General features: G+C 44.6%; 1 protein-coding gene and 1 non-coding gene across 2 annotated transcripts in view; one reads left to right on the forward strand and one right to left on the reverse strand.

The window, feature by feature from the left end:
• Positions 1-2,834: 2,834 nt before the first annotated feature.
• LOC144780732 (small nucleolar RNA SNORD18) lies at positions 2,835-2,905 on the forward strand. Its single transcript, XR_013600766.1, has one exon. It is a non-coding gene; the product is annotated as a small nucleolar RNA SNORD18 (small nucleolar RNA).
• A 13,783-nt stretch (positions 2,906-16,688) lies between these two features.
• LOC144807727 (protein mono-ADP-ribosyltransferase PARP12-like) overlaps positions 16,689-25,600 on the reverse strand; it is a 332,204-nt gene continuing 323,292 nt past the window's right edge. The window contains exon 13 of the mRNA XM_078673397.1: positions 16,689-17,319. Within this exon, the coding sequence (XP_078529523.1) occupies positions 17,021-17,319 (299 nt within the window). The 3' untranslated portion in view covers positions 16,689-17,020. The remainder of the gene's footprint in view (positions 17,320-25,600) is intronic.

Raw genomic sequence — 25,600 nt, forward strand, 5'->3', positions numbered from 1 at the left:
CAAACGATATCAACAATTACAAAGCAAATATAAAACAAGTTTACAAATGTATGTCTTCATCACGTTATGATAAGCAGCAGCAGCAGCCTAGTGTAGCTGCACCTACTCAGCCAGGCAAAGAGTCTTTGGTATGGTAGTTTTTAGGTCGTACCTAGACAGCACATATGTGCTGTCTGCAAGACCTGCTGCAATTAATAAAATAACTTTATTAACGCCCGCTGCTTACCATTGGCTCACTCCAGTGTCGCTCTTGTTTGCTCCCGCCTTACTGGTTCTGCAGCCGATACCTCACTTCCGTTCAATGCACAGGATCATCAGGCAAGTACAGTGTTCATACAATTGCTGTGCTTCTCTTGTTTGGGAAAACTTGTTCCTTTGGTACCCTTCACCCCAGATCAGAGACATTTCCTTGCACCCCATCGGTTCAGCACTCTTGAGCTGCTGCCCGTTTGTCACCATCTTTTTTCCCCGACTATAAACTTCAAGCCCTGCTCATGTCTTCATTGCCATACATATTCAGCTACTGTCTTTTTTTTTTACGTTTCCTACTGTTGCTGCCTAATCTCCCTGTGCCCTGCCCCCACCACCCCGTCACTACTTGTTTTATTTAAATTTTCCACTCACTGCTCTCTTTCCTGTGACATTCAGTTGCAACCAAATAATTCTGCTGCACCGTGGCTGCTGAAAGATACCAGAATCATCATTGCCTCTGATGGATTCTGCTTTCTCTGCATTTATATCACCCCACACCTGGATCGTTTTTATGTTACCAGTCTCCGAGCCCCACTGGCCAGGCTTCGCAACGACGTCTCGCATTGGCGGTCGCTACCCCTCACCTTGCTCGGCAGAGGAGCGCTGTATAAGATGCTGGCTCTTCCTCGATTCCTTTATGTATTACAAAACACCCCCCACAGAGTTCCGGATGCCTATTTAGGAAACGTGGAGATCGAGGTCAGGACTCTTATGTGGGATGGGAAGAGCCCAGGCATCGCATTACACAAACTGACCAGGGGGTGGTACGATGGTGGGTTCGCGCTCCCTGATTTTAAGCAGCACTACTGGGCTTCCCAGCTGGCGGTGATCAATCAGTGGGTCTTTGCCCGCAGTCCGAGCCGGCTTACCGCACAGACCGATGGCTTATGTCAAAGGGAGGCTATCAGCGAGCCTTGCACTCCAACCCAAGACAGCAACACCTCACCGGCCCTACGGCTAATACGGTGACACTTTGGCACCACGCCACAACAAAATTAGGGTGGCGCAATAAACTTACACTACTCACCCCCTATGGGAATCGGAACAACTAAGCTTTGATAAGTGGGACCTTATCAGTATCTCCTCAGTTGGGGAACTTTGGAAGCGCAAGGCTATAGCTCCCTTCGCTGCTCTCTAAAAAGAGTACCAGCTGGCGGAATCGGAAACTTTACGCTACCTTCAAATCCGTCATGCGCTTATTTCCACCACTGGCATTGCCCAAGGCCTCCCCGCTGGAGGATCACCTTTTCACTGACCCGCTGCCACGTAAAGCGGTCTCACTTACCTATCGCAAATTGATGAACAACAAACAAATGGGATAGTAAGTGGGCAAAATGGAATGTGTTGCGGAGGGGCCTTTGCGTGTCGCCTTCAATTGAACTGCAGAAACCTGCCCTCGATATTGATTGGATCACTGTTTAAGGGGGTTTGTAGCCATTATTGGATGCATGCACCGGTCTGCGAGCCTCTATTGATATTTCTCACTACTATGCTTTTTTGTGACTTGCCATGGTACCATTGGTTTTGTTCAATAAAAAGAGAATAACATAAAAATAATAATAATGTTGCTGCAGTATCCAATTTCGGATGTTGTTGAGTGCTTCGATGTACCACATAGCTAACATCAACATTAGCCAGACATCTGGTTTTCACTCAACTTGAAATCCATTTGATAAACTTATTGAATTCCAGCATAGCTACTTTCTTTAATAGATATCCTTGTTGCCTAACTGATTGTACTTTATTCATTTAAATATAAACATAATATTCTCTTTAGGAAGCTCATTAGTGCAAGATGTCTGTCACATGATATTGTTTTGTTTTAGTCCTTCAATTCTGTCTAAGGCAGCAGCAGTCTCTCTCATCTCCCTGCATGCTCCCTCTTGGAAACCGATTGCGGTAAGTGCAAGTATTGATGGTTATTAAATCCTTTGTTTATGTGATTGTTAGTGTTATATGAGAGCAGCAGCCCCAGGGTCTTAATGTTTGTGGTACAATTGTTCACTCCTTGCCTTTACACTGTAATCTGCATGTTTTCAAATGGCAAAACATGACTCCATCCTTGAAACCAATAGTAGGACAATAAGGGGCTAGTTTTGTTTGTTTTAAAACGTGTTGTCCTTGAACTGACGCTACGGGCTGACGATCATTTTGAGTCAGAGCAACTTGACTGACCTGCTAACATCTCACCTTTATCTTCAGACTTCATTTCAAGATGTAAAGTGTTTTTGTGGATTAGTAATAAATTGAGCTCGGTTAATGCTGAATTTCTTTATCGTTCAGGCCTGCGCCCATCCCTTGATATCTGAGTTATCAGGGAAAAATGTCAGAGTGCCTAATGTGTTCAAAACACCTATTCGTCCAGATATTATGGACTGTGTTCACAGTAACTTGCAGAAGAACAACAGACAACCCTATGCTGTCAGTGAAATAGGAGGTATGAAGCTTTTTCAACTTGTATTATTTTCGAATGTGTGATTGAGGTGGTCGTGCCAGTTAATTTCAGAATGTGTTCGTGTGCGCACAGTAGGCATGTGTTCGGGCTTTTCAACTAAAAAATGGATTATCAATATTGCCGCTTCTCAGAATGATGATCTCTACTTCATTGGTCCGTGTTTCCAAAATCCACAATAAAAGTAGAAGTTCTAATGGCATTAGTAAAGCAAATTATATAATGGGTCAAAATGTGTACTTGCATTTTCAATATTTTTAAAATTGATGGAGTTATAATTCACCCTTGGTGCAGATTAGGATGCTTTCACCACTCCACTGATACTGCTTTTATTTTTTTGAGGTCGTTCTAACCAGACAGTGAAAGCTATATGGGTGCCAGTGACCTAGGAGCTTACAGCCTTCCCATTCCCTTCTGTTAGTTGGCTTCATCATTTATTTTTTTACTTTGGCCGATAGCTTGTTTTACTTTCTCGTGTTTGTCCTTCCCCTAAACCATAGCCTCCCTGCCATTATTTTATTGAATGCCCTGATTTGTATCTTTCAACTGTTCGCTTTTAAGGAACTACTTCTCTTTTTTTTGTAAGCACTCAGGAGTGCACGTTTTCCAGCTGCCCCCCTGGTTTTGCTCCTTCATCAGCCACATGCCCAGTGTGAGTATTACTTGGAGATGGGTTTTGGCTCCGCCCTCATTTTTGGAGACAGGAGTATGTTTTGATGCAACTAACGTTGTGTACTTCACAAAAAAAGCATTTGCAATGCAATAGGTCTCGCATTTGCAAGAATTTGAGCTATTGGCAAAATAAATGACAATGCGTTTTATTTATATGTTTTGAAAACCTGTAAGTGGTGCGTAAACACACACTTTGTACTTATAGTCCTTGCTTACGAGAAGCAAAGCTGTCAGTTAAAGATGCGCAGTTTATATTTATATTTAGCAACTGGACTAGTAATCCAATTATGCATTATAGTTTATCATATACTCAGCTGAGGAGAAATAAAATATATAAAAGGTATTGATTGGCAGTCCTGAGAGATTCTTTAACCGTGCCGCTTGCCCGTGAACAAGGATGATGTTAGATCCGAAACACGTTGGGCATATGTGATGAACAGATGCAGCTATACCTCTCTGAAGAGCTCTAAATAGAGTGAAACACTGTGTCAGGGATTGCTTTTACTCATTTCCAGTTGGCTTGGTTGGTATTTTACCAGTTCAAAGCTATAATACTGTGCCTGGAGTGATAAATGGCTTTTATAATTTTACAGCTCGGCATGGACAGCACTGTGCTAGTCCTATGCTTAAAGACTTTGCTGTAGAAATGGCAAAATACTTTGTCCCTTTCTATCTCGGCGTGAATGACACTGTGCTAATCTTATGCTTAAAGACTTTGATAGAAAAGCAGACATTTGAAGTGAGCAGATCTAGAGTGTCGCTGGTGTTGAGGGCGCTCTACACAGTAGCTGCTTTACACCTAAACCTGAGAACTACCCAGAGTTCTCTGCTTCTTTTTTGCATAATTTATGCGTCACTCTATGCCTGAAAGGGTATTGTTTTTATATACATATATATAGTTATATGTATTTATATGTGAGTTTTTAATTACAATTTTTTTAGTACGGTTTATTAATAGAACTATTTATTTTGACCTATGTTATTTTTACCACTTTAATATTTTAATTACATCATTTATATATCGATATTTACTTAACAAAAATATATGTTCTAACCTTTTTTGGTGATATTCTCTTCCACTATATTTTTGGTACAATATTTTTGTACCTTTCATTGTCAATATATAAACACAATATTTTGACTGGATATTCATGTAATGTGATATTATTATTGTCAATATTCTGTAATACAACCTCGGAGTAAAATCATACCCCATGCCCCTAAGAGCTTCAGTATGACTTTACATCATGCCTATGGGGTCTTCGCTACGACACACCACTGCTGTGAATGCTTGAACACAATAATGCACCGTGCCTGTGAGAACTTCAATATGATCAGACAACATACCAGTGAATTTGTCAATATATTCACAAAGCTTCCCTGATTGTACCTTAGTATAATCATACACTATACCTGTGGGAATTTCAAGATGTTAACATAAACCTTGTGAGCCCATCATTATGAAGATGCACAGTGCCTGTAATTGCTTCAGCATGTTACAACATGATTACACACTCTACCTGCATCCATGTGGACAATTTCAAGATGTTAACATAAACCTTGTGAGCCCATCATTATGAAGATGCACAGTGCCTGTAATTGCTTCAGCATGTTACAACATGATTACACACTCTACCTGCATCCATGTGGACACTTAAATATTGATTAAATACAAGACATCTGAGGACTTTAATATAATCAGACCTCAGCCCTATGAAGATTTGATTATGAACATACATTATCTATGTGAGGGTTTGAGTATGATCATACACTATGCCTGTGGGACCATACATATGATCACACACCATCCATGTTGGGACTTCAAGATGATAACACAGAACCTTGTAAGAACTACATTATGGGCACACACCATCCCTATGGGGACTTCAATACAATAATGCACCATCCCTGTAAAGACTCCATTGTGATCACCCAACATCCCAGTGAGTACCTCAAAATGATAATACATTGTGCCTGTGCTCCTCAATAAGGTCATACGCCATCCTGTGAGCACTTCATGATGGTCATCCAACCTCCCAGTGAGGACTTAAATATGATCATACTACATTCCAGTGACAACCTCTATAGAACCACACATCATCCCTTGAAGGAGTTCAAAATGGTCATTCACCATCATTGTGAGGACTTCAATATGATTGTATACCATCGCTGTGGGGACTCTGTATGATCACACACCATCCCTGTAGGGACTTCTATAAGATCACACACCATCCTTGTGTGGACTTTATTATCATATACCATCCTTGTGGGGACTTCTGTATGATCACACACCATTCCCATGAGGACTTCTTTATGACCACACACCATTGATGTAAGGCATGAATTGCTATGTGCTTTGTGATTTCAAATATGAAATCTGACAAGTATTGATAATGTAAAAACAAGTGTTTAAAATTAGGCCTTTAAGCTTGGTAAATATAACACTCACAATACAAAAAAAGGGAATATGCTCATATGATTTATGGCTTGTTCTAAAAAAATGGAGATAGTGTCATAATGGACATTAAAATAAAATAGAATTAAAGCATAAGATTACTGATAGGCATGCCACTTTTCCATTTAAATGTGTTCCTCTCTGCTAATAGCAAAAAGTGTGTTATAATTCCTTTCATGTGTTTAAGATTGCAGTATCACCTTTTGTCTATGGGGGAAGAGCCTGAGAAAAAAATAAACACATGATAAAACACCGGTCCCCACAAGGTACATTTTCAAAAAGTTGTAAAAATTGGTACATTTGTTTTTGGCGTCATTTTTTTATCATTTTGAAGACATTACCTTGTGGGGCCCTGGGTTAAAGTCACCACAGTGCAATGAAGTCCCCACACAGTGAGTGTATTACCACACTTAAGCCCCACAATGATAGTAACACAAACCCTGGCTCACACATATGCACACACTTCCATACAAGTTACCTCCCACAAACACACGACTGAAGTCACCAACACACACCCACACTCAGTCGCAAACAAACATATACTTGCACACATCAAGTGACACACACATTCACCTACTCACTTTCCCTTACACACACACACACACACACACACACACACAACTGCACCCACAGACACAACCCCGCAGTCAGTCATGCACATATCCATACAGACACCCCTGCAACTTCAGTCACACATTCACTGGTCCACAAACCTCTAGACACATTCGCTTGTGTGCACACACACACACACTCATACACACACACACCGACATTCTCAGTAACGCACAGTCATACAACTGCACACATATAGTCACACTCACAGATACACACACAACTACAAGATATACACAGAAATGTACAAGCATGAGACAAGCATAAATTGCACGGAGGCACTTTCACCGACCTGATCACCAGCAGCTTTTTTCTTCTTCAGCGGCCACATCTCGCCGCACCCGCTCCGCGGGTGCCGCATCGCCCTTTGAGGCACAGAGGCATTCACAGAGGAACAGCAGCTGTAGGGCGGTACCGGGTGTGAGGCGAAAGCGGGGCTGCGAGTGTGCAGGGACTCCAGGAACCAGGAGTCCCTGTGAGACCGATCTCCACCTTCCGGTCCGCTCTCCCTGCTGGCCCGCCCCCCGCCCTACTGACTGATGACTTAAAAACGTTCCATGCTATCCGCTCTGTGAGACAAGCATAAATTACACGGAGGCACTTTCACCGACCTGATCACCAGCGGCTTTTTTCTTCTTCAGCGGCCACATCTCGCCGCACCCGCTCCGCGGGTGCCGCATCACCCTTTGAGGCACAGAGGCATTCACAGAGGAACAGCAGCTGTAGGGCGGTACCGGGTGTGAGGCGAAAGCGGGGCTGCGAGTGTGCAGGGACTCCAGGAACCAGGAGTCCCTGCGAGACCGATCTCCACCTTCCGGTCCGCTCTCCCTGCTGCCCCGCCCCCCGCCCTACTGACTGATGACTTAAAAACGTTCCAAGCTATCCGCTCTGTGAGACAAGCATAAATTGCACGGAGGCACTTTCACCGACCTGATCACCAGCGGCTTTTTTCTTCTTCAGCGGCCACATCTCGCCGCACCCGCTCCGCGGGTGCCGCATCGCCCTTTGAGGCACAGAGGCATTCACAGAGGAACAGCAGCTGTAGGGCGGTACCGGGTGTGAGGCGAAAGCGGGGCTGCGAGTGTGCAGGGACTCCAGGAACCAGGAGTCCCTGCGAGACCGATCTCCACCTTCCGGTCCGCTCTCCCTGCTGGCCCGCCCCCCGCCCTACTGACTGATGACTTAAAAACGTTCCATGCTATCCGCTCTGTGAGACAAGCATAAATTGCACGGAGGCACTTTCACCGACCTGATCACCAGCGGCTTTTTTCTTCTTCAGCGGCCACATCTCGCCGCACCCGCTCCGCGGGTGCCGCATCGCCCTTTGAGGCACAGAGGCATTCACAGAGGAACAGCAGCTGTAGGGCGGTACCGGGTGTGAGGCGAAAGCGGGGCTGCGAGTGTGCAGGGACTCCAGGAACCAGGAGTCCCTGCGAGACCGATCTCCACCTTCCGGTCGGCTCTCCCTGCTGGCCCGCCCCCCGCCCTACTGACTGATGACTTAAAAACGTTCCATGCTATCCGCTCTGTGAGACAAGCATAAATTGCACGGAGGCACTTTCACCGACCTGATCACCAGCGGCTTTTTTCTTCTTCAGTGGCCACATCTCGCCGCACCCGCTCCGCGGGTGCCGCATCGCCCTTTGAGGCACAGAGGCATTCACAGAGGAACAGCAGCTGTAGGGCGGTACCGGGTGTGAGGCGAAAGCGGGGCTGCGAGTGTGCAGGGACTCCAGGAACCAGGAGTCCCTGCGAGACCGATCTCCACCTTCCGGTCCGCTCTCCCTGCTGGCCCGCCCCCCACCCTCCACGCCCCCTATATCTTGCCTCATATCTCCCGCAGCGCGGGACGCAGCTCGGGGCTAAGACCGGGCTAAGAGCGGGCCGTCTGTGGCCGTCCGGGGACGTACAAGGACGGGACGGGCCACCTTATTATCATTTCCATTTGATTTTCTATCTCAATTAATATGTCTATGTCACAATAGGGTCTTTGGATTGAGTAACAACCGGCAATAGCGTGGAAAGTGTATCTTCCGTCTACTTGATTGCCGACTACCCGAGCAGTCAATATATTAATTAATATTAGAGCGGTAAACATCATCTAAAATACTCACAAAATTGACTAAGGAAACTTTCATGGCCTTCAAAAAACTCCGATCTCGCACTATATTCATGAAGAGAATGGGCACCGAGGAAGCAATAAGAAAATCTTCTGACAAAGCAATAAAACAAGGTCAGATAACTGGAACCCCTGCAATTAGCAACTATTTTTTAGCTTTATCACCAAAAAAACAAACTCCTTCCAACGTCCAAGAAATTCATGTAAAAGCTGAAACAATACCATCTAATGAGGCATCAGAGCTGCCTCTCCTTGACTTACAAACTACTCAAACTTCAAGTGTTTCGGGTCTCGAAATCAATCAGAAGATCCTATTCTCAACACAAATACCGATTCACGAGTCTTCCCAACTAACATCTCTAACACCCATAAAACAACTAGGTAGCCTCTCTGATACCGAGGATCTTTTCCAAAATGACATAAAGCTGATGGAAAATATCTCTGATCTTCAGTTACATTCAGACAATTTACTAACCAGGTCTCAGGAGCAATCCTTAGATCATAAAATAGACCTGGACACATCATTGGATCCATTTCTCCCTAATGACATTAATTCAACTAATATTGCGACACCTATTTCAAAGGCTCTTTATACCTTACAGGAAATATTGGAATCAGTTCTATCTTTTTTAGGTAACATTTTGGAAAATTCCGATCAAACTTTGGATGTTCAAATTGGTATCTTAAAATTTTTGGTAGAAGAAAAGAGGAAAAAAGATCTTGCTGATGTAATAAATAGCAAACAGATAACTGAGGCGAAGCAGGATAATTACAACACTTCCTCCAATAATATCTTAAGTCCTGAATATCAAAACAAATGTGACACTAGTGCCCAAACATCTGAACATAAAATACATGATCAATCGAATATAAAGAACCGGAAAAAGTCTAAGGATGTCAAAATATATTCCTTGAAAAATCTTTTCAGAGAAGAGCCTCTATCCACAGCTAAAGAGTACTCTATTTTTTCGGTTGCCAAAAAACAACATTTGCAAAAAGGTACCGATGAAGGAGAAGATGGAACCTCCACTATACTTTTACCTGATGAAGTTGGAGATGACAAGATCCCCCAATCAAAACTTAACAAAGGAACAAAGGGAAAAAATAGAAATAGGAAACCGTTAAGAAGAATCAATAAAAAGAAATCCCGAAAGCTCAAATTCAAAAATGCAATTACCCCTCAAAATAACCAGGAGGGTCAGAATGATAAAATAATATTCAATCATTCTTCGGTAGAGGCACTTAGCGATATAACAAATATACCATCAATAACGTTCTTGAACCACAAAGCGCCTGAATATATACCTTCCAAAGTATCTAATAGAGCAGGCCAAACAAACAAGGAAACAACAGAGAATAATAAGAAGTTGTCTCTAGGCGGTGACCCAACTGTGACTAATCATTTACAGTTTGAAGAACTTTTTCCAATTGATAATCTACCATTAAATCGAGGAAGGATAATTAATTTGTTACAGCAAATACATTCTTTACAAAGTATTACAAGCAAAGAAATAGACTTGGTGACCTTCCCCACAAAAGAAAATCGTAAAATAGCGGAAGTAGTCTTCTGGTCACCAGTTCTTCCTGGGATCATCATAAAGGAACAAGAAACATTACATAAATGCGGCTACGATGTTATTGAAATATCTCCACCAAAGAACATCAAAACCAAAAATAAACCTATTGGCCTCCTAGGAACTAACTTGAATATTCCAATTAACAACTGGTACACCAATATCTCTGATCATGTTGATTCAGGGCTTTCTTGTGCAAGGAAGGACATTTTGAAAATTCAGGTAAATAATGGAGAAAGGAAAGTGTGGTGCCAAAACCAAGAAGAAATTGAGGTCAAAAAAACAACAAAGTCCTGGGCTTGGGTTTCGGAGACCATAAACAGTAATAAATTAGTGTATCAACAACAACTCACTGTTTAACAATGGTTTAAGGATTATCTCATGGAATATAGCCGGAAAAACAAATAATAAAATGAATGCAGCACTGAATAACTTTCCAGATATTTTAGCTATACAGGAAACATGGGCGACAAAATCCTTTAATCAGATGGGCTATTATGTTTATGATACTCCGGCTATAGCAGCAAACAGAGGACATGCTAAGGGCGGATTGGCAATTTTATTGAGTGAGGAGCACTCATGGTTCCAAGAAGTTATCGAGTCCAAATCCGACTACTTTCAATGTATTAAAGTCTTACTGAAGACTCATATCCTTGACCAAAAAAAGGCCTTTTTACTTTTTAACGTGTATATCCCTCCAGGCACCAACCAGGACGTCACTTTTGTGGAAACCATGGATGCAATTGCACAGATAATGGAAGATCGAGCAAACACGTCATATTTAATCATGGGTGACTTGAACGGAAAAATCTCCAATGCCGAGATAGGTAAATGGGCAAAACTATATGAAGAAGAAACGCTGGAACTATGTATCCCAATATTCCCTAAAGGGAAAGCTTCTGACAAAAGAGGAAAATTGTTATTAGCATGTTTGCCAAATTTAAATGGGACAATTTTGAATGGTAATGTGGATGGTGATAGACCGGCGTCTGTCACAAGACGAGGAAATGGATCTTCATCTACTATTGATTACCTAATATGTGGTATGGAGCTAGTGGATACAGTTTTACACTTGAGTACCAATTTTACAGATGATAGCGACCATGCTCTCCTATACTTAATCAATCACTGGATGGTCGGTAAAGTCCTCCTCGTCGAACCTAATTATGTGCCATAAAAGTAATATTGAAATTGATAATAAACAGAGACGAATCTTCTGGAACTCAGCGACCTTAGATCACATTAATGAAACGATCTTACAAAATCAACTCTTATCTAGTATATACTCTGAAGACCAAATAACAAACTTTGAATGTATTATGAACAATCTCAAAAGAGCTCTCCTAAACAGGATAAAACAAGATAAAAAGAGAAACTACAAGGTGTCCAGCAAAAATACAACTAGGAGGAAGCTCAATAAACTCATTAGAGGGCAATACTTGTATTTTTCACCTGTTATTCAGCAAGAAATAAATAAATTAAAAAATCAACTAAGACGAGAGAAGAATAGCCAAAAAAGAATGTTGCAGGATAAAAATTGGGTGGATATCCAAGAGGCGGCGAAGAAATATAACCAAAGAAAATACTGGTCTCTGATTGCCAAAACGACTGGAACAAAAAAGAAACTGCATGCTATACCGGTTCCACCGCAAGAATGGGAAATTTATCTAACTGACCTATACAAAGAAAATATAATTGAATTTAACAGAAATGATACTGATATCACTATGGAAAATAAATTAAATTTGATAGAAAAAACTACAGCATTTTCTATAGAAATGCATATTAAAAAAGCTAGGAGTACTTCAGCGTCAGGTCCTGATCAAATACCCATTAAGGTCTTGCAGTCACATCCAAAAGAATGGAGTCAGATGTTATCACCTCTGTTTAATTATATCTTCTGCACTAGGAGATTACCAAAGTCGTGGCAGGGGAGTACTATAATTCCAATACACAAAAAGGGGAGTCAAAATATCGCTGGTAATTATCGCCAAATAGCGTTGATGGACGCTACAGGAAAAATCTTTGCTGCGGAGGTCTTGGATAGACTAAAAGACTGGTCCTTCTCGCAGGGTTTAATACCTAAGTATCAAGCCGGCTTTCGTCCCAATCATTCAGTCACTGATAACATATCAATCCTCCAGACTATCTTAGACAAATACATCGGGCAGAAATCACAACCAGTGTACGCTGCGTTTATTGACTATTCTACAGCGTTCGATCGCGTAGACAGACCTACACTATGGAAAAAATTGAGGAGACTGGGGATTTCCGAAAATTTACTGCAGATCGTAATTAAGCTCCATACCAACACTTGGTCCCAGGTACAAATGGGGAGCGAAAAAGGACTGACTAAACCGATTAAAACTTCTAACGGCCTCAAACAAGGGTGCCTTCTTGCACCAATTTTATTCTCATTATATCTAAGTGATTTGCCGTACCATCTGCAACAATGCTCTAGTTTGCCGCCAAAGATTGCTTTACAGAGCATTCACGCTCTGTTATATGCAGATGACATAGTAATGCTGGACCTTACACCTTTTGGTCTTCAAAAGCTACTGGACTCTTTAAATGTTTACTCTAAGGACCATTATTTAATCCCTAATCTAACAAAAACCAAAGTAGTAGCTTTTTTAGGTAGGAAAAAAAGTGTCAAATACTGTTGGAATCTTGATGGGATCAGAGTAGAGGAAGTAGAAGAATATACTTACCTCGGCAGGATTTTCACAAAGAATTTGCAAAACTCAAAACAAATAAACAACCTAAAGAGAAAATCAGAAATACATGCCGGGGCTCTCTCTAGATTGTATACTGCCACCGGAAACAGGCATTTCTCATCATTACTCCAAGAGTACAGAGCAAAAATACCCCCGGTTTTATCTTATGCTACTGAGCACATACCAACAAAGCAATGGTCGTATATGGACATAACCGAAGGAAAGATCTTGAAAGAAATATTAAAGGTTTCTAGATCAACATCTGTACAAGCTCTCAGACTGGAATTTGCATTAACAAGCTCCTATGCTACAGCCGTGGCAAACGTCATCAGATGGGCTTATAATATTCTGCATGCAAAGGAAGGAACATTGAGATTTTTGTTAAAGGCCGAGACATTCAGTTCAGATTCTTTAAAACTTAATTTCTTCAGGAATATGTCAGCGGCATTTAAAATGGCTAATCTTACCAAAGATATTTTGTTTACTTGGTCAAAATCCCAATTGAAACTCTTTTTGAAATGCTTCACACCGAGACTGAGCTACGACTTGGATCTTACATATTGTAGTAAGTTATCCACATATAAAACCTTTACCGAGACATTGGATTATGAGCAAATGAGGCCGTATCTGGGGTTTTGCCTTACACACGGAGCTAGAAGGGCCATAACAATGTTACGCTTAGGAATCTTACCTGTATCTACCTTTACCTCCAGATGGTCACTAGCAGATTCCCCGATATGTAACCTCTGTCAAGGAGGTGATCAGGACATTGAGCATATTTTATTTGTCTGTCCCCATCCAAATGTAGTAAAAGCACGGGCAAGATATCTTGAACCGAGTATCGGAAATGTAAAATTACCACAGTAAATAACTTGTTAACATTAGGAAAACAACCACCCAGCGAATGGGTCTGTTATAATTTCTACAAATTTCTAAAATCTTTTTTAATACTATATTAAATTTCTATTAATTTTCTTCATGTAAATTGTTTTTAAGTTTGTGGTCCTCAGTTGAGTACCAAAGCAAATACAAATCTTTTGACTTTGACTTTGACTTTGACACAGAAATATCCTCGAACACTAAGAGATTTCTCACACTCACTTATCTCCACAATAACTCTGCCACACACATAGAAATACACATTCAAAATCCTCACAGTCGCCCTTATATACACTTACACTAACACATACACACACAGCTACACACATGCACACAGATATAAAACATTGTTAGAAACATTAGCATATTGACAAACAACATGTAATTTTCTATCTTTAAACCAATAGACCAAACAATGAATTCTGAAAGGAACCGTTTCTTTGTTGTTTTTTAATACTTTTTTAATACATTTTTGTACTTTTTTGTTGCTCTTCTAACACTGGGGCAAAAAATGGAAAAGAGAACTTCAACTTGGAGAAGGTAATGTGAAAAAAAGAATACAACATTTGTGATGTTCCACAGCTTTTATGAATGCTGGTAGTGACTGCTCCTCCATACTGATCACCTTGTCTCATTCCGAGCATAATGTGACCAACTTCTGTAGTTTTTGCACTAGGGGTGGTATTCCCTGGTGACTCTCAGCGGCACTGGGTTTCCTGGTGCCAGTGATGATCTGTCAGCAAAAGCTGAGGCCTCAGATCCATCCCTTTTTATCAGGGACCTATCGAGGCTCTTGGTGTGGATGGTGCTCATGTGCTTCACATGCTCGGTGTGCAATGTAAGCACTTTTTCCCGATACCCAGGACAACTCCTTAATACAAATAGTGTTCTGCAATATTAGTGTCCCAACTTTTTTGCTCCAGAGTGAATGAAGAAGAAAATCCAGACCAATTTAGTTATTTTCTGGGTGGTTTATCATCCTCTTCATCCCAAGCCGGGTCTGGTGGCTCAGTGGACTAATGCATCCACTGAAGGGGCCTGTGATCGACCTCATGGTCACAGGTTCAAATCCCGGCGGGTCAACTCAGCCTTTCATCCATTTGAGGTCGATAAAATAAGTACCATTGAGTTGGGTAACAATAAACATCTGTTATTCAGTGTCAGGACACCTTCGGGTAAGCGTGAGCTTGCCAAATACACCTGTTATGTTCTGGTGTGTCTGTTCCTCCCGATCCATTTGCTACCCCGGCAGTTGAAAAGCACTCCATAAATGTCAGAGAAATACAATACAAATGACTATTGTACGTTTCCCAACTTAGTGCCACACCAAAATGATTTGGAAGGGTGGAATGATGGATACTGTTTACAACCAAACAGAAATGTTCTTTGTTTGTGTCATCGGATTCGCTGTGGATTTGTGGATCCACCGCAATGGGTCAGCTGATCCGTAAAATGTTAGGAAAAAAAAGATGAAACAACAACTTGATATGATATTGTAGTTTAGTGTGACTAATAGCGAACTACTTGCCTCACTCTGGATCCGCGGATCGTCCTTGGTGCCTGGAACTGGACGTTCAAATGCATGCATACTGCATGGCCAGGTATTTGGCCTTGTCATGGATCTGTAGATCCAAAAGGGATCTTGCCTATGTTCATGTCCAACGATAGAGGTGCAATGAGCACAGGAATATGTTTTTAGGCTGGTTTTAATGCAGCACTAAACTGCAGATACAAAATCCTAGGTCACACCATGCTCAATACCCTTCTCTGCCTCTTCCATCCCAGCAATAATTGCAATGATTGATTATGCAGCGATCATTAATATGTGCTGAGAAGTGCAATTTTGCACCTCACACTTCCCTGAGACTAAGGGCTCTGTAAGTAACAAAATGATGTGAATTTGAAATGAGAAGTCTATGGTCAGATTTGCGGCTGTGTGCTTAGAAAACCAAAAAAAAATTGACTAAATATGAAGTTAAGGATTTAGGTCAACTAATGGAACCTATGTAGTGGGGAATTGGAAAGTGATTTGGATAATATGGTTTTGACGATCACGGGAAACAGCAAGCTCAAGATGTGTGGTGCTGGTACGTGGGATGGAGAGCAACATGTTGAAAAATTTGGGATCAAAACTGATTTATATTTTAAAACAGTGTTTGGGAAGGCATTTTGCATGTCATTTGATCTGTGTCTGTATCTGACTGGGTGAATATAGCGAATAGTCAATATCAATTAAATGTTTCCTTTATGATATAATTGTTATTGATATTTTGTTTACTAAAACTGCACACAAAAAGTAGGACTATTGATATTGTAATTTACAGGAAAAAAACATGGATTTGTTTTAAAATGGTAAATCAAACTAAATTGCTAGACTAGTTAGGTACATAGTACATACTGATTCATATCATTTTATTTAAAACAAATAAACCTTCAAATTCACCGAAAAAAAACAAAGGTTAGAGTGACTTTATAGTTAGGTGTGCATTAAATACTTGTTTGCATCTTTAAAGAAAAGAAATAAAGAAAGTCACTGAAACAAAACAAATGTAAAGGGGTGTTATAGGTCGGTCACAAATGAGGGTCAAACCCTCCCATTTTTAATATTAAAAAACACTGAAATTAGCCAGTTATAGTTCACTCTGTGAACTATAACTTGCGTCCCTGCCTTGCACTGCGTACAACCTCACATATTACATCACTAGAGAAATATTCCATGACAACATTGATGATATCACTGATGACATCTCAAATTATATCATTGATGACATCACTGATCATATCACCTCTGACATCATTCACAGAGTACAACCGTTCACTGAACACTTTGGACAAAGAAAAATAATTAGAGCTCTACACCTATATTCAATTTTCGGTAGCTTATATGCTGCTAATTTAGGTAATCATTTACGAGTAGCTATGTAAGCGAATGGCAGAAGGAAACATGATTGACTTATTGATTGGTGTCCATTTAAAATCTGGACTACTTTATTTGTACAATCGTTTGGATCACAATCCACAATCAGAAACTGTCAATAGAAATGAATATAGCATCCCTGCTTTGCTGATGCAGCAGCACCATTCACTTTTGTTGACTTCTTTTCTCTGTTCCTTGCCTGTGCATTGGACTGTGGATATGCCTGTCCCCCGGCCTGCCCATAATTCTGTGGATACGGTTGTTTTTTGCTGTGTACATTGGTCTGTGGATATGCTTCTACATTGTTACGTGCATATGCCTGTATCTTCTCATATACACAGTTCTGTGAATATGCCTGTGCATTGCAGTGTTTAGTCTACGAATAGGCCTGTAAATTTCTCTGCAGTGCATTCTTTTTTATATTCCAATATGTAGTCTGGATAGGCTTGAAGCTTCTCGAATATAACAAAAATAGATGGGTTACACTCGTTGTCCACACAGCTGTCGTAAGCCATTCTCGGGTTGGTGGGTATAGGAGGTGGACGGGTGTAGCGTTCATGTCCCTTAACAAAGTCCCCAACTAGAACCCGTGCCAGAAACATAGACTTGCTGCTGGAACTGGATTGGCAATACTGGTGAGAATAAGAGGCATCTCTGGAAAAGTAACTCCCTAGGAAGGAAAACAAGGAGACGTTATCAAAGGCGATATGCAGTTTCACAAATCTTGCCTAAATGTGTGTCGAAGAATAGAGGTACAATGAGCACAGGAACACGTTTTGTGAGAATTATTTCAGAAGAATATACGACAGTGAGCACGTTCATGTAGATGCCTTATAAAGCATCTGAGCCTGGACTTAATGCAGCACTAAATTTGCAGAGACAGAATCCTAGTTCACTCCATGCTCCATTGGAGGAACTGATCTAAGTCCCTCTATCCTTCTTTACCTCTCCCCTTATAGAGATTCCTGCATTGATTGATTATGCAGCGATTATTTATGTGTGCTGAGAACTGCAGATTTGCACCTGATGCTTCCCTGAGGCTGAGACCTTTGTAGGTAACAAAACTAAATGAATTTGCAGGCAAGTTTTAGTAGGTGGAATATGAATTTATGGTCAGTTTTCGGGCTGTGTAGCTTAGACAATCACAAATAATTGACAAAATAAGAAGCTAAGGATGTAGGGAAACTGACGAAACTGGGAATGTGGTAAACTGGAAGGGGGTTAAAATGATATGGTTTTGATGATCCAGTGAAACAGAAATCCCAAGATGTGTGGTGCAGGTAGGTGGGACGGAGATCGACATGATTAACCCCTTCCACGCTCATGACGAGCTGGGCTCGTCATGAGGTAGCCTCCTCGCACACTCATGACGAGCCCAGCTCGTCACGTAACATGCGATTTAAAAAAACTCAGCGTACGGGCGGAATTCCGCCCGCACGCATGCGGTTAAAGACATTGTGCATGCCATTTTGATCTGCATGTGGATCAGACTGGGTGGATATGGTGGGTATCCAATCTCAATTTGCAGATTCTTAAAGATGGAACTTGTGTTCAATGACAGGAGTATGTTAGGAAGATTAGGCATAGAAGGGCAATGAAGGGCTGAATTGGTCTTATTAAAAGAAGTTATGGATTAAAATAGATCCCAAAAATGTGCACAAATACTGTAGCATAAGAACTCAAAAGGAGAAACTGAATGAGAAGTCTATAGCATTCTTGTAATTTTTGGAATGAGTTAAGTTGTTTCAAGGGACCTGTGCAAAGAACAAGGTTGAAAGAATGTGCGGTTCCCTGTGAAAAATGTGAGCGGCGTGGCTCAGTACTTGTTCTTTTTGCATTTGTTACCCCAAGTTGGATGGGTATGCCCAAACGTGGGAGCCTTGCTCACTTTGCCACTGGATTTAAGCTAGCCTGGCTGCTTAGGGGTGTTACCCTGAAACCGGTTCCAAGATGCTTCTTTTCAGCCCAGGGAGGACCTGGCCTGGCAGTTCGAGCTCGACTGTTCCCTTTGGGCGCTGAGAGAGACTGGTACCTACCAACAAAATGCAGTTTGTAGCACATAAAATGGTACTATAGTAGTACAATTTTCGTTCTACAAAATGGTATTCATAAATCTACAGGCAGAGACCTCCGCCTCTCCGGTCTTTTCTGTGTGGAGGTAGATCTCAGCACATATACGAATAGGGTTTTGTACTATGTACTCGCCCCTTGTAACAGCCCTATCATTGCATCTATCTTGTCATCTATGACGTTATTTCAGATATTGCAGTCATGTTATCAAGGATGTCATAGATCATGTCATGAGTGAAGTAATATGAAGGGGAATTAGCAGTGCATGCCCAGGGTGTCAGTTGTAGTTGCTTACGGGTATGGGTTAAAATTACTTGAGATAACTATAACTGGTAAATTTCTGTGGTTTTGTGCATTTAAAATGGTATGTTTTGCATGACTATTTCACCTAACTATAACAGCCCTTTAACCTTTGTTTTTTTTAGTGAATTTCTAGTTTTGTTTTGAATGTAAAGTAATATTTAATTGCCATATGTAACACTAACCCCTTGCCCCTGTGGCAGACCGTGTGTCCAACCCTTCTGGAGCATCCAACCACTGGGAGGGGCCAACCCCTCACTGTGCATCGTGTGGGGTTGGCTGCATGGCCTGGCCATACCACCAAACCCAGCGACCAACCCATCATGAACAACCAACCCCATGCTGTGCACGTCCTTTGGCCAGGCCCCTTGTCCAACCTCTGCTGGCAGCCTAACCCACACCTCACACAGCCTTTTGCCCTGTGCAGTGTGGGGTGGCCCTGCACCATACATCCTGCTGGTGCCCAAGCCTACTGCTGCGCACTAGACATACGCAGCGAGGGGTTTGAGTGCCAGGACATCCCCCTGCACACAAGCCATAGGGAGCGGGGGGTGGGCGCAGAGGCCGGGGCTAAAATCACCATGGGCAAGCTTGTCCTAATATAAGAAATGTAATTTTAAATAGGTCAGATATACTGACTTTGTCAATGGGTCAGAACACCAAAATATAAAAAGAAGGTTTGCTGGCTTTATGAAGGGGTCAGCATTTCAACACACAACAACCACACCTATTGCCGTTGTCCAAAAAATCACTAATAATTATACATCAAATGTATCCTTCATTAATTAACGCAATGCAATATGTTAAAAAGTGATTGTCTTAATACATTTTTTCATAAGATTTTTTTTTTTTTTTTAAATCAACATGAGCCAATAATACGGGGACTCAAATGGACGGAAAGCTGGGAGGATCGTATCTCCCTGTATGCAGACGATGTGTTGTTATATATGACCTCTCCTAGGCGTTCCATACTGACTCTTCTAAATATCTGCACGATTTTTGGGATAGCGTCTGGATATACCATAAACTGGTCCAAATCGATTATGTATGTGTTACACGGCCCCCCGCCGTAACTCCCCACGGACTGCCCACTCCGGATTTCGAAGGGTGCATTTAAATATTTGGGCATATACATCACTGCTGACTCTGCGAACTTCTTTAAAAGGAATCTGCAACCCATTAGACCACCTTAAAAGAGATGTACACCACTAGGGGACCCTGCCGCTGACTCTGCTAGGAAAAGCAGCACTTTTTAAAATGATGGCCCTACCTCGCTTCTTATATGTGCTGGAAAATACGCCGTACCTGGTGGCTTACTTCAGGGCAATAGCAGCCCAGGTCTCCAGCCTAATGTGGGGCAACAAGCCGGAACGCTTTGCGCAATTCAAGTTGATGCGCGGATGGTATGATGGCGGGATAGCACTCCCAAACATACAACTCTACTATTGGGCGGCGCAACTGAAGGTCATTAACCAATGGTTGCATGCCCCGCAGTCAGACCCGGCATTTAAGGCAGATAGATCAATACCCAACTCACTCCACTCTGGGACATAAAACAACTGGGTAGGCTTAGGAACAGTAAGGGTTTTGGCCATTGGGATGATATAGGCATATCCACGGTGGGTGACATGTGGCACAAGGGCAAAATAGTTCCATTTGAGCATCTTCAGCAACAATATGAACTGGCATCATCAGAACTTCTAAGATACACACAGATTAGACACGCATTAATGACAGCATTGCCACCTGGTACTGAAGTCTCGGAGGCATCCCCTATGGAAGACAGGCTACTGACAGAATGTATGCAAAAGAAGGCCACTTCACTCACTTACCGCAAATTGGTGAACAACCTGCCAGACCCCACGGGGCCCCTGCGAGACAAATGGTCTCATGACGTAGGTGACTTCGACGACTCGGAATGGCAAGAGGCGTTGGCTTCTCCACTGGAGGTGGGCATACCCTCACGACTTAGGCTAGTACAGCTAAAAATTCTACACCGATCTTATTACACCAGACATACCCTACACAGGATAGGTAAAACATCGCACCCTTCCTGTCTGCGCGGCTGCGGGAATGTGGGTACCGTTTTCACACTATATGGCAATGTCCCAAAATTATGGAATACTGGACACAAGTGATGAGGACTATGTCACAATCGGAGGGAGTGTCACTAGTACCGGAGCCCAGGAGGTGTTTAATAAATGTGTGGGAGCCCAATGACCTTACTTGTCAGGCTCAGAACTGGGCCACGCTAGGGATCATGATCGCTAAACGGAACATTGCCCAAAAGTGGGGAGAGGCGGAGATACCATCTCTTGCCTCATGGTGCAAGGACATGGATGCGGCCATGATAGCCGAGAGAACGGTGTTCATCAATCGAGGGTGCCCCCGAAAGTGGAGTAAAATCGGGGGTCTTGGAACAAATATAGGGGGGACATATGTGATCCACCGCCAGACCAGGACGATGAGGATTCAGAAACGGAATAACAAGAATGACCAAGTGGATATTAAGCGGGGCTTAGATAACAGCTGTGATGTAATGCAAGGGTATGGGCCTATCAATCAATCAATCAGGAAATTTGTATAGCGCACTACTCACCTGGAAGGGTCTCAAGGCGCTTGGGGGAAGGGGTCCGCTACTGATCGAACAGCCAGGTCTTGAGTTGACTCCTGAAGGCGAGGTGGTCCTGGGTCAGCCGAAGGTGGATGGGGAGGGAGTTCCATGTCTTGGCCGCCAGGTAGGAGAAGGATCTGCCTCAGGCGGTGGCTCTTCGGATGCGTGGTACGGTGGCGAGAGCGAGGCTAGTAGATCGTAGCTGGCGGGTGGGCGTGTAGAAGGTCAGGCGGTCGATGAGGTACTTGGGGCCCAGGTCGTGAAGAGACTTGTGTGCGTGGGTGAGGAGCCTGAACGTGATCCTCTTGCTGACGGGGAGCCAGTGCAGGTCCTTCAGGTGGCCGGAGATGTGGCTGCGTCGGGGGATGTCCAGGATGAGTCGGGCGGAGGCGTTCTGGATGCGTTGGAGTCTTTTCTGTAGCTTGGCTGTGGTTCCGGCGTAGAGGGTGTTTCCGTAGGCCAGTCGGCTGGTGACGAGTGTCTGGGTGACCGTCTTCCTGGTTTCGGTCGGGATCCATCGGAAGATCTTGCGGAGCATGTGAAAGCATGATGAGGAGATGGCGTTGACTTGTCTGGTCATCGAGAGGGAGGAGTCCAAGATGAAGCCCAGGTTGCGTGCGTGGTCTGTTGGTTTGGGAGTGGTGCCCAGGGCGGGGGGCCACCAGGAGTTGTACCAGGCGGAGGGCGATGGTCCCAGGATGAGGACTTCCGTCTTGTCTGAGTTCAGTTTCAGGCGGCTGTTCTTCATCCACTCGGCGACGTCTTTCATCCCTTCGTGTAGGCTAGTTCTGGCGGTGTCGGGGTCTCTGGTGAGGGAGAGGATCAGCTGGGTGTCGTCAGCGTAGGAGATGATGTTGAGGTTGTGTTGGCGTGCGATGGCTGCAAGAGGTCTCATGTAGACGTTGAAGAGGGTGGGGCTGAGTGATGATCCTTGCGGTATGCCGCAGATGACTTCGGTGGCCTCGGATCGAAATGGGGGGAGGCGGACTCTCTGTGTTCTCCCGGCGAGGAACGAGATGATCCACTCCAGTGCCTTCTCTTGGATACCGATGTTGCTGAGGCGTTGAACTAGAGTGCGGTGGCAGACAGTGTCGAACGCTGCAGAGAGGTCCAGGAGGATGAGTGCCGCAGTTTCCCCGTTGTGGAGCAGGGCTCGGATGTCGTCGGTGGCTGCGATGAGGGCGGTCTCGTGCTGTGGTTGGCTCTGAAACCGGACTGCGAGGGGTCGAGGGATCCGTTCATCTCGAGGAAGGCGGCAAGCTGTCTGTTGACGATCTTCTCGATGACTTTGGCAGGAAAAGGGAGGAGCGAGATGGGGCGGAAGTTCTTGAGGTCGGTGGGGTCCGCTGTTGGTTTCTTCAGTAGGGCGCTGAGCTTGGCATGCTTCCAGCTCTCCGGGAAGGTGGCGGTGTTGAAGGAGGTGTTGATGATGTTCCGGAGTTGGGGTGCGATGGTGGAGTCGGCCTTGTTGAAGATGGTGGGGGCAGGGGTCGGTTGGGGATCCGGAGTGGATGGTGTTCATCGTGCGGGCTGTGTCTTCGGTGGTCACCGTGGTCCAGGTGCGGAGGGTGGCGGTGGGGGCCGTTGGTTCGACGGTTGGGTGCGTGGATGGTGCACCGAAGATGTTGTGGATGTCGGTGATCTTGCGGTGGAAGAACGCGGCGAGAGAGTCGCAGAGATCTTGTGAAGGAGTGATGTCGTTGTTGCGGGTGCTGGGGTTGGAGAACTCCTTGACGATGCAGAAGAGTTCCTTGCTGTCGTGGGCGTTGTTGTCCAGTCGTTCCTTCAGTGATTTCTTCTTGGTGGTGCGGATAAGCTGGTGGTGCTTGCGGGTGGCGTGTTTGAGGGCGGTCATGTTGTCGGTGGTCTGGTCGAGGAGCCAGGCTTTCTCGAGGGTGCGGCAGGTCTTCTTGGAGTCCTTGAGTTCGTCGGTGAACCAGGAGGCTTTCTTGCTTCTGGGCCTGTTGGGAGGGTTCTTCAGTGGTGCGAGGTCGTCGGCGCAGGCGGTCAGCCACTGCGTGAGGTTGTTGGCTGCTTCGTTGGGGTCCGTTGTGCTGGCGGGTGGGTTCTGGCTGAGGGAGGTGGTGAGCTGCTCGGCGGTGATCTTGCTCCAGCTCCTGCGAGGAACCTGTTGCGGGTGGTGGTGGGTCGTGGTTCTTCTGAAGCTGAAGTGGACGCAGCTGTGGTCGGTCCAGTGGAGTCCGGTGGAGTGGCTGAAGGTGATGTGCTTGCTGGATGAGAAGAGGGGATCAAGCGTGTGGCCGGCGTAGTGGGTGGGGGTTGTCACCAGTTGCTTGAGTCCGAGGTTGGCGAGGTTGTCCAGCAGGGCGGCGGTGTTGCAGTCCTTGTTGTTCTCCAGGTGGAAGTTGAGGTCCCCTAGGAGGATATAGTCCGTGGAGGAGAGGGCGTGCGGGCTGATGAAGTCTGTGATGTCTTCGCTGAATTGTGCGCGTGGTCCCGGGGGTCTGTAGACGAGGGTGCCTCTGAGGGTTGTCTTTGGGTCGGTATCTGGAAGTGGAGGTGCTCGGCGGCGGAGAAGGTGTCGTTGGAGTCGGTCGTGATGCGGATGGCGTTCTTGTGGACGATGGCAATGCCTCCTCCGGTCTGGTTGACGCGGTCCCTCCTGATGATCTTGTACCCGTCCGGAATGGCGATGGAGATGTCGGGGGCTGAGGAGACGTTCATCCAGGTTTCCGTGAGGAAGGCGATGTCTGGTGATGTTGTGTCGAGGAGGTTACAGAGTTCCACGGCGTGTCTGTGGACGGAGCGGGTGTTGAGCAGGATACACTTGAGGTGGTTGCTGCTGGTGCTTGGCTTGGCGGGTGCGGTGCAAGTTCGGAGGCAGGTGAACTTGCAGGTTTTGCAGGTGAAGGGTCCGTGGATGCGTTTCGGGGTGGCCCGGCAGCAGGCGGGGTTCCGGCTGGTATTGAGTGCGTTGAGGGCGGCGGCGTCGTAGGTCTGTCGGGTGGTCTTGCATCGGCGGGGGCCAGGGGTCCTGGCACTGGGCGCGGTCCAGGCGCGGACGGGCACAGACGGGCTTGCCTTTGGCACGCCTTCGGCGCACAATCGGCGCACCCGCTGCGCGTGCGGTTTCCATTGAGGACAAGTGGGAGGGAGGGGCAGCTGGGAGGCGGGAGCGGGGAGGGCACAGAAGAAAAGGGGCGGGGCCGCGATGTACGGCGGTGGGAAGCGGGGAGCGGGGATCACAGTGTCTAGAATACAGTCACAAAGGGAACAGGGGCGACAATACAATCACAGATACACGCATCAAAACAGGGGCAAACAGGCTACAAATGGAGGGAAAACAAATGGAGGGAAAACAATGGCACAGTACTTAGCGGTAAAAAACGGCAACGATCAGCAGCGAGCGAGTGAGGGGGCACACAGACACAGCTGGAGGGCCGTGCGGTGCGGGGGTGTCCTAGAGTGATCAATGTGCCTAAATGTGCTACAATGTTGTATAACGTACTACTAGTTCATAATAGACTTATGTATTGTGCTGTTGGTGAGAAAAATAAAAATTCATTTGCAAAAACAAAATCAACATGCCTTTCAGTTTTTTTTAAACAAAAATGTAGCCATGAAACCACAAGTGGGCTCTGCACTCCAGTGAAGAACATACAGTCCAGCTAGGAGTGCCTTAAAAAATATGATACGTTCTCCTGGGAGCAAGGGTTTATTGACAAAGGAGACTTACTGTTGTTTTTAATGTTGCTGTGGGGTTGCTCCACTCCCTGCCGCCCCCTGCAACATTAAAAAATGGCTTGGTGGTGCCCCCCTCTTCTAGCGACACCACCAAGCTCCATACAATATAAATTAAAACACCTTGCAATGCATTATGGGGCGTTCCTTGCCAGAGCAGTAAATAATAAATTACTAGCTCCTGCTGATGGTGTCCCCAGGGCCCATTGAAGGCTCAGGCCCTCCCCTCCTATTTATAATTATGAGCCACATCGGGGCCATATCC

This window comes from Lissotriton helveticus, chromosome 1_1, assembly GCF_964261635.1.
Source record: "Lissotriton helveticus chromosome 1_1, aLisHel1.1, whole genome shotgun sequence".
In the NCBI taxonomy this organism is placed as follows: domain Eukaryota; kingdom Metazoa; phylum Chordata; class Amphibia; order Caudata; family Salamandridae; genus Lissotriton; species Lissotriton helveticus.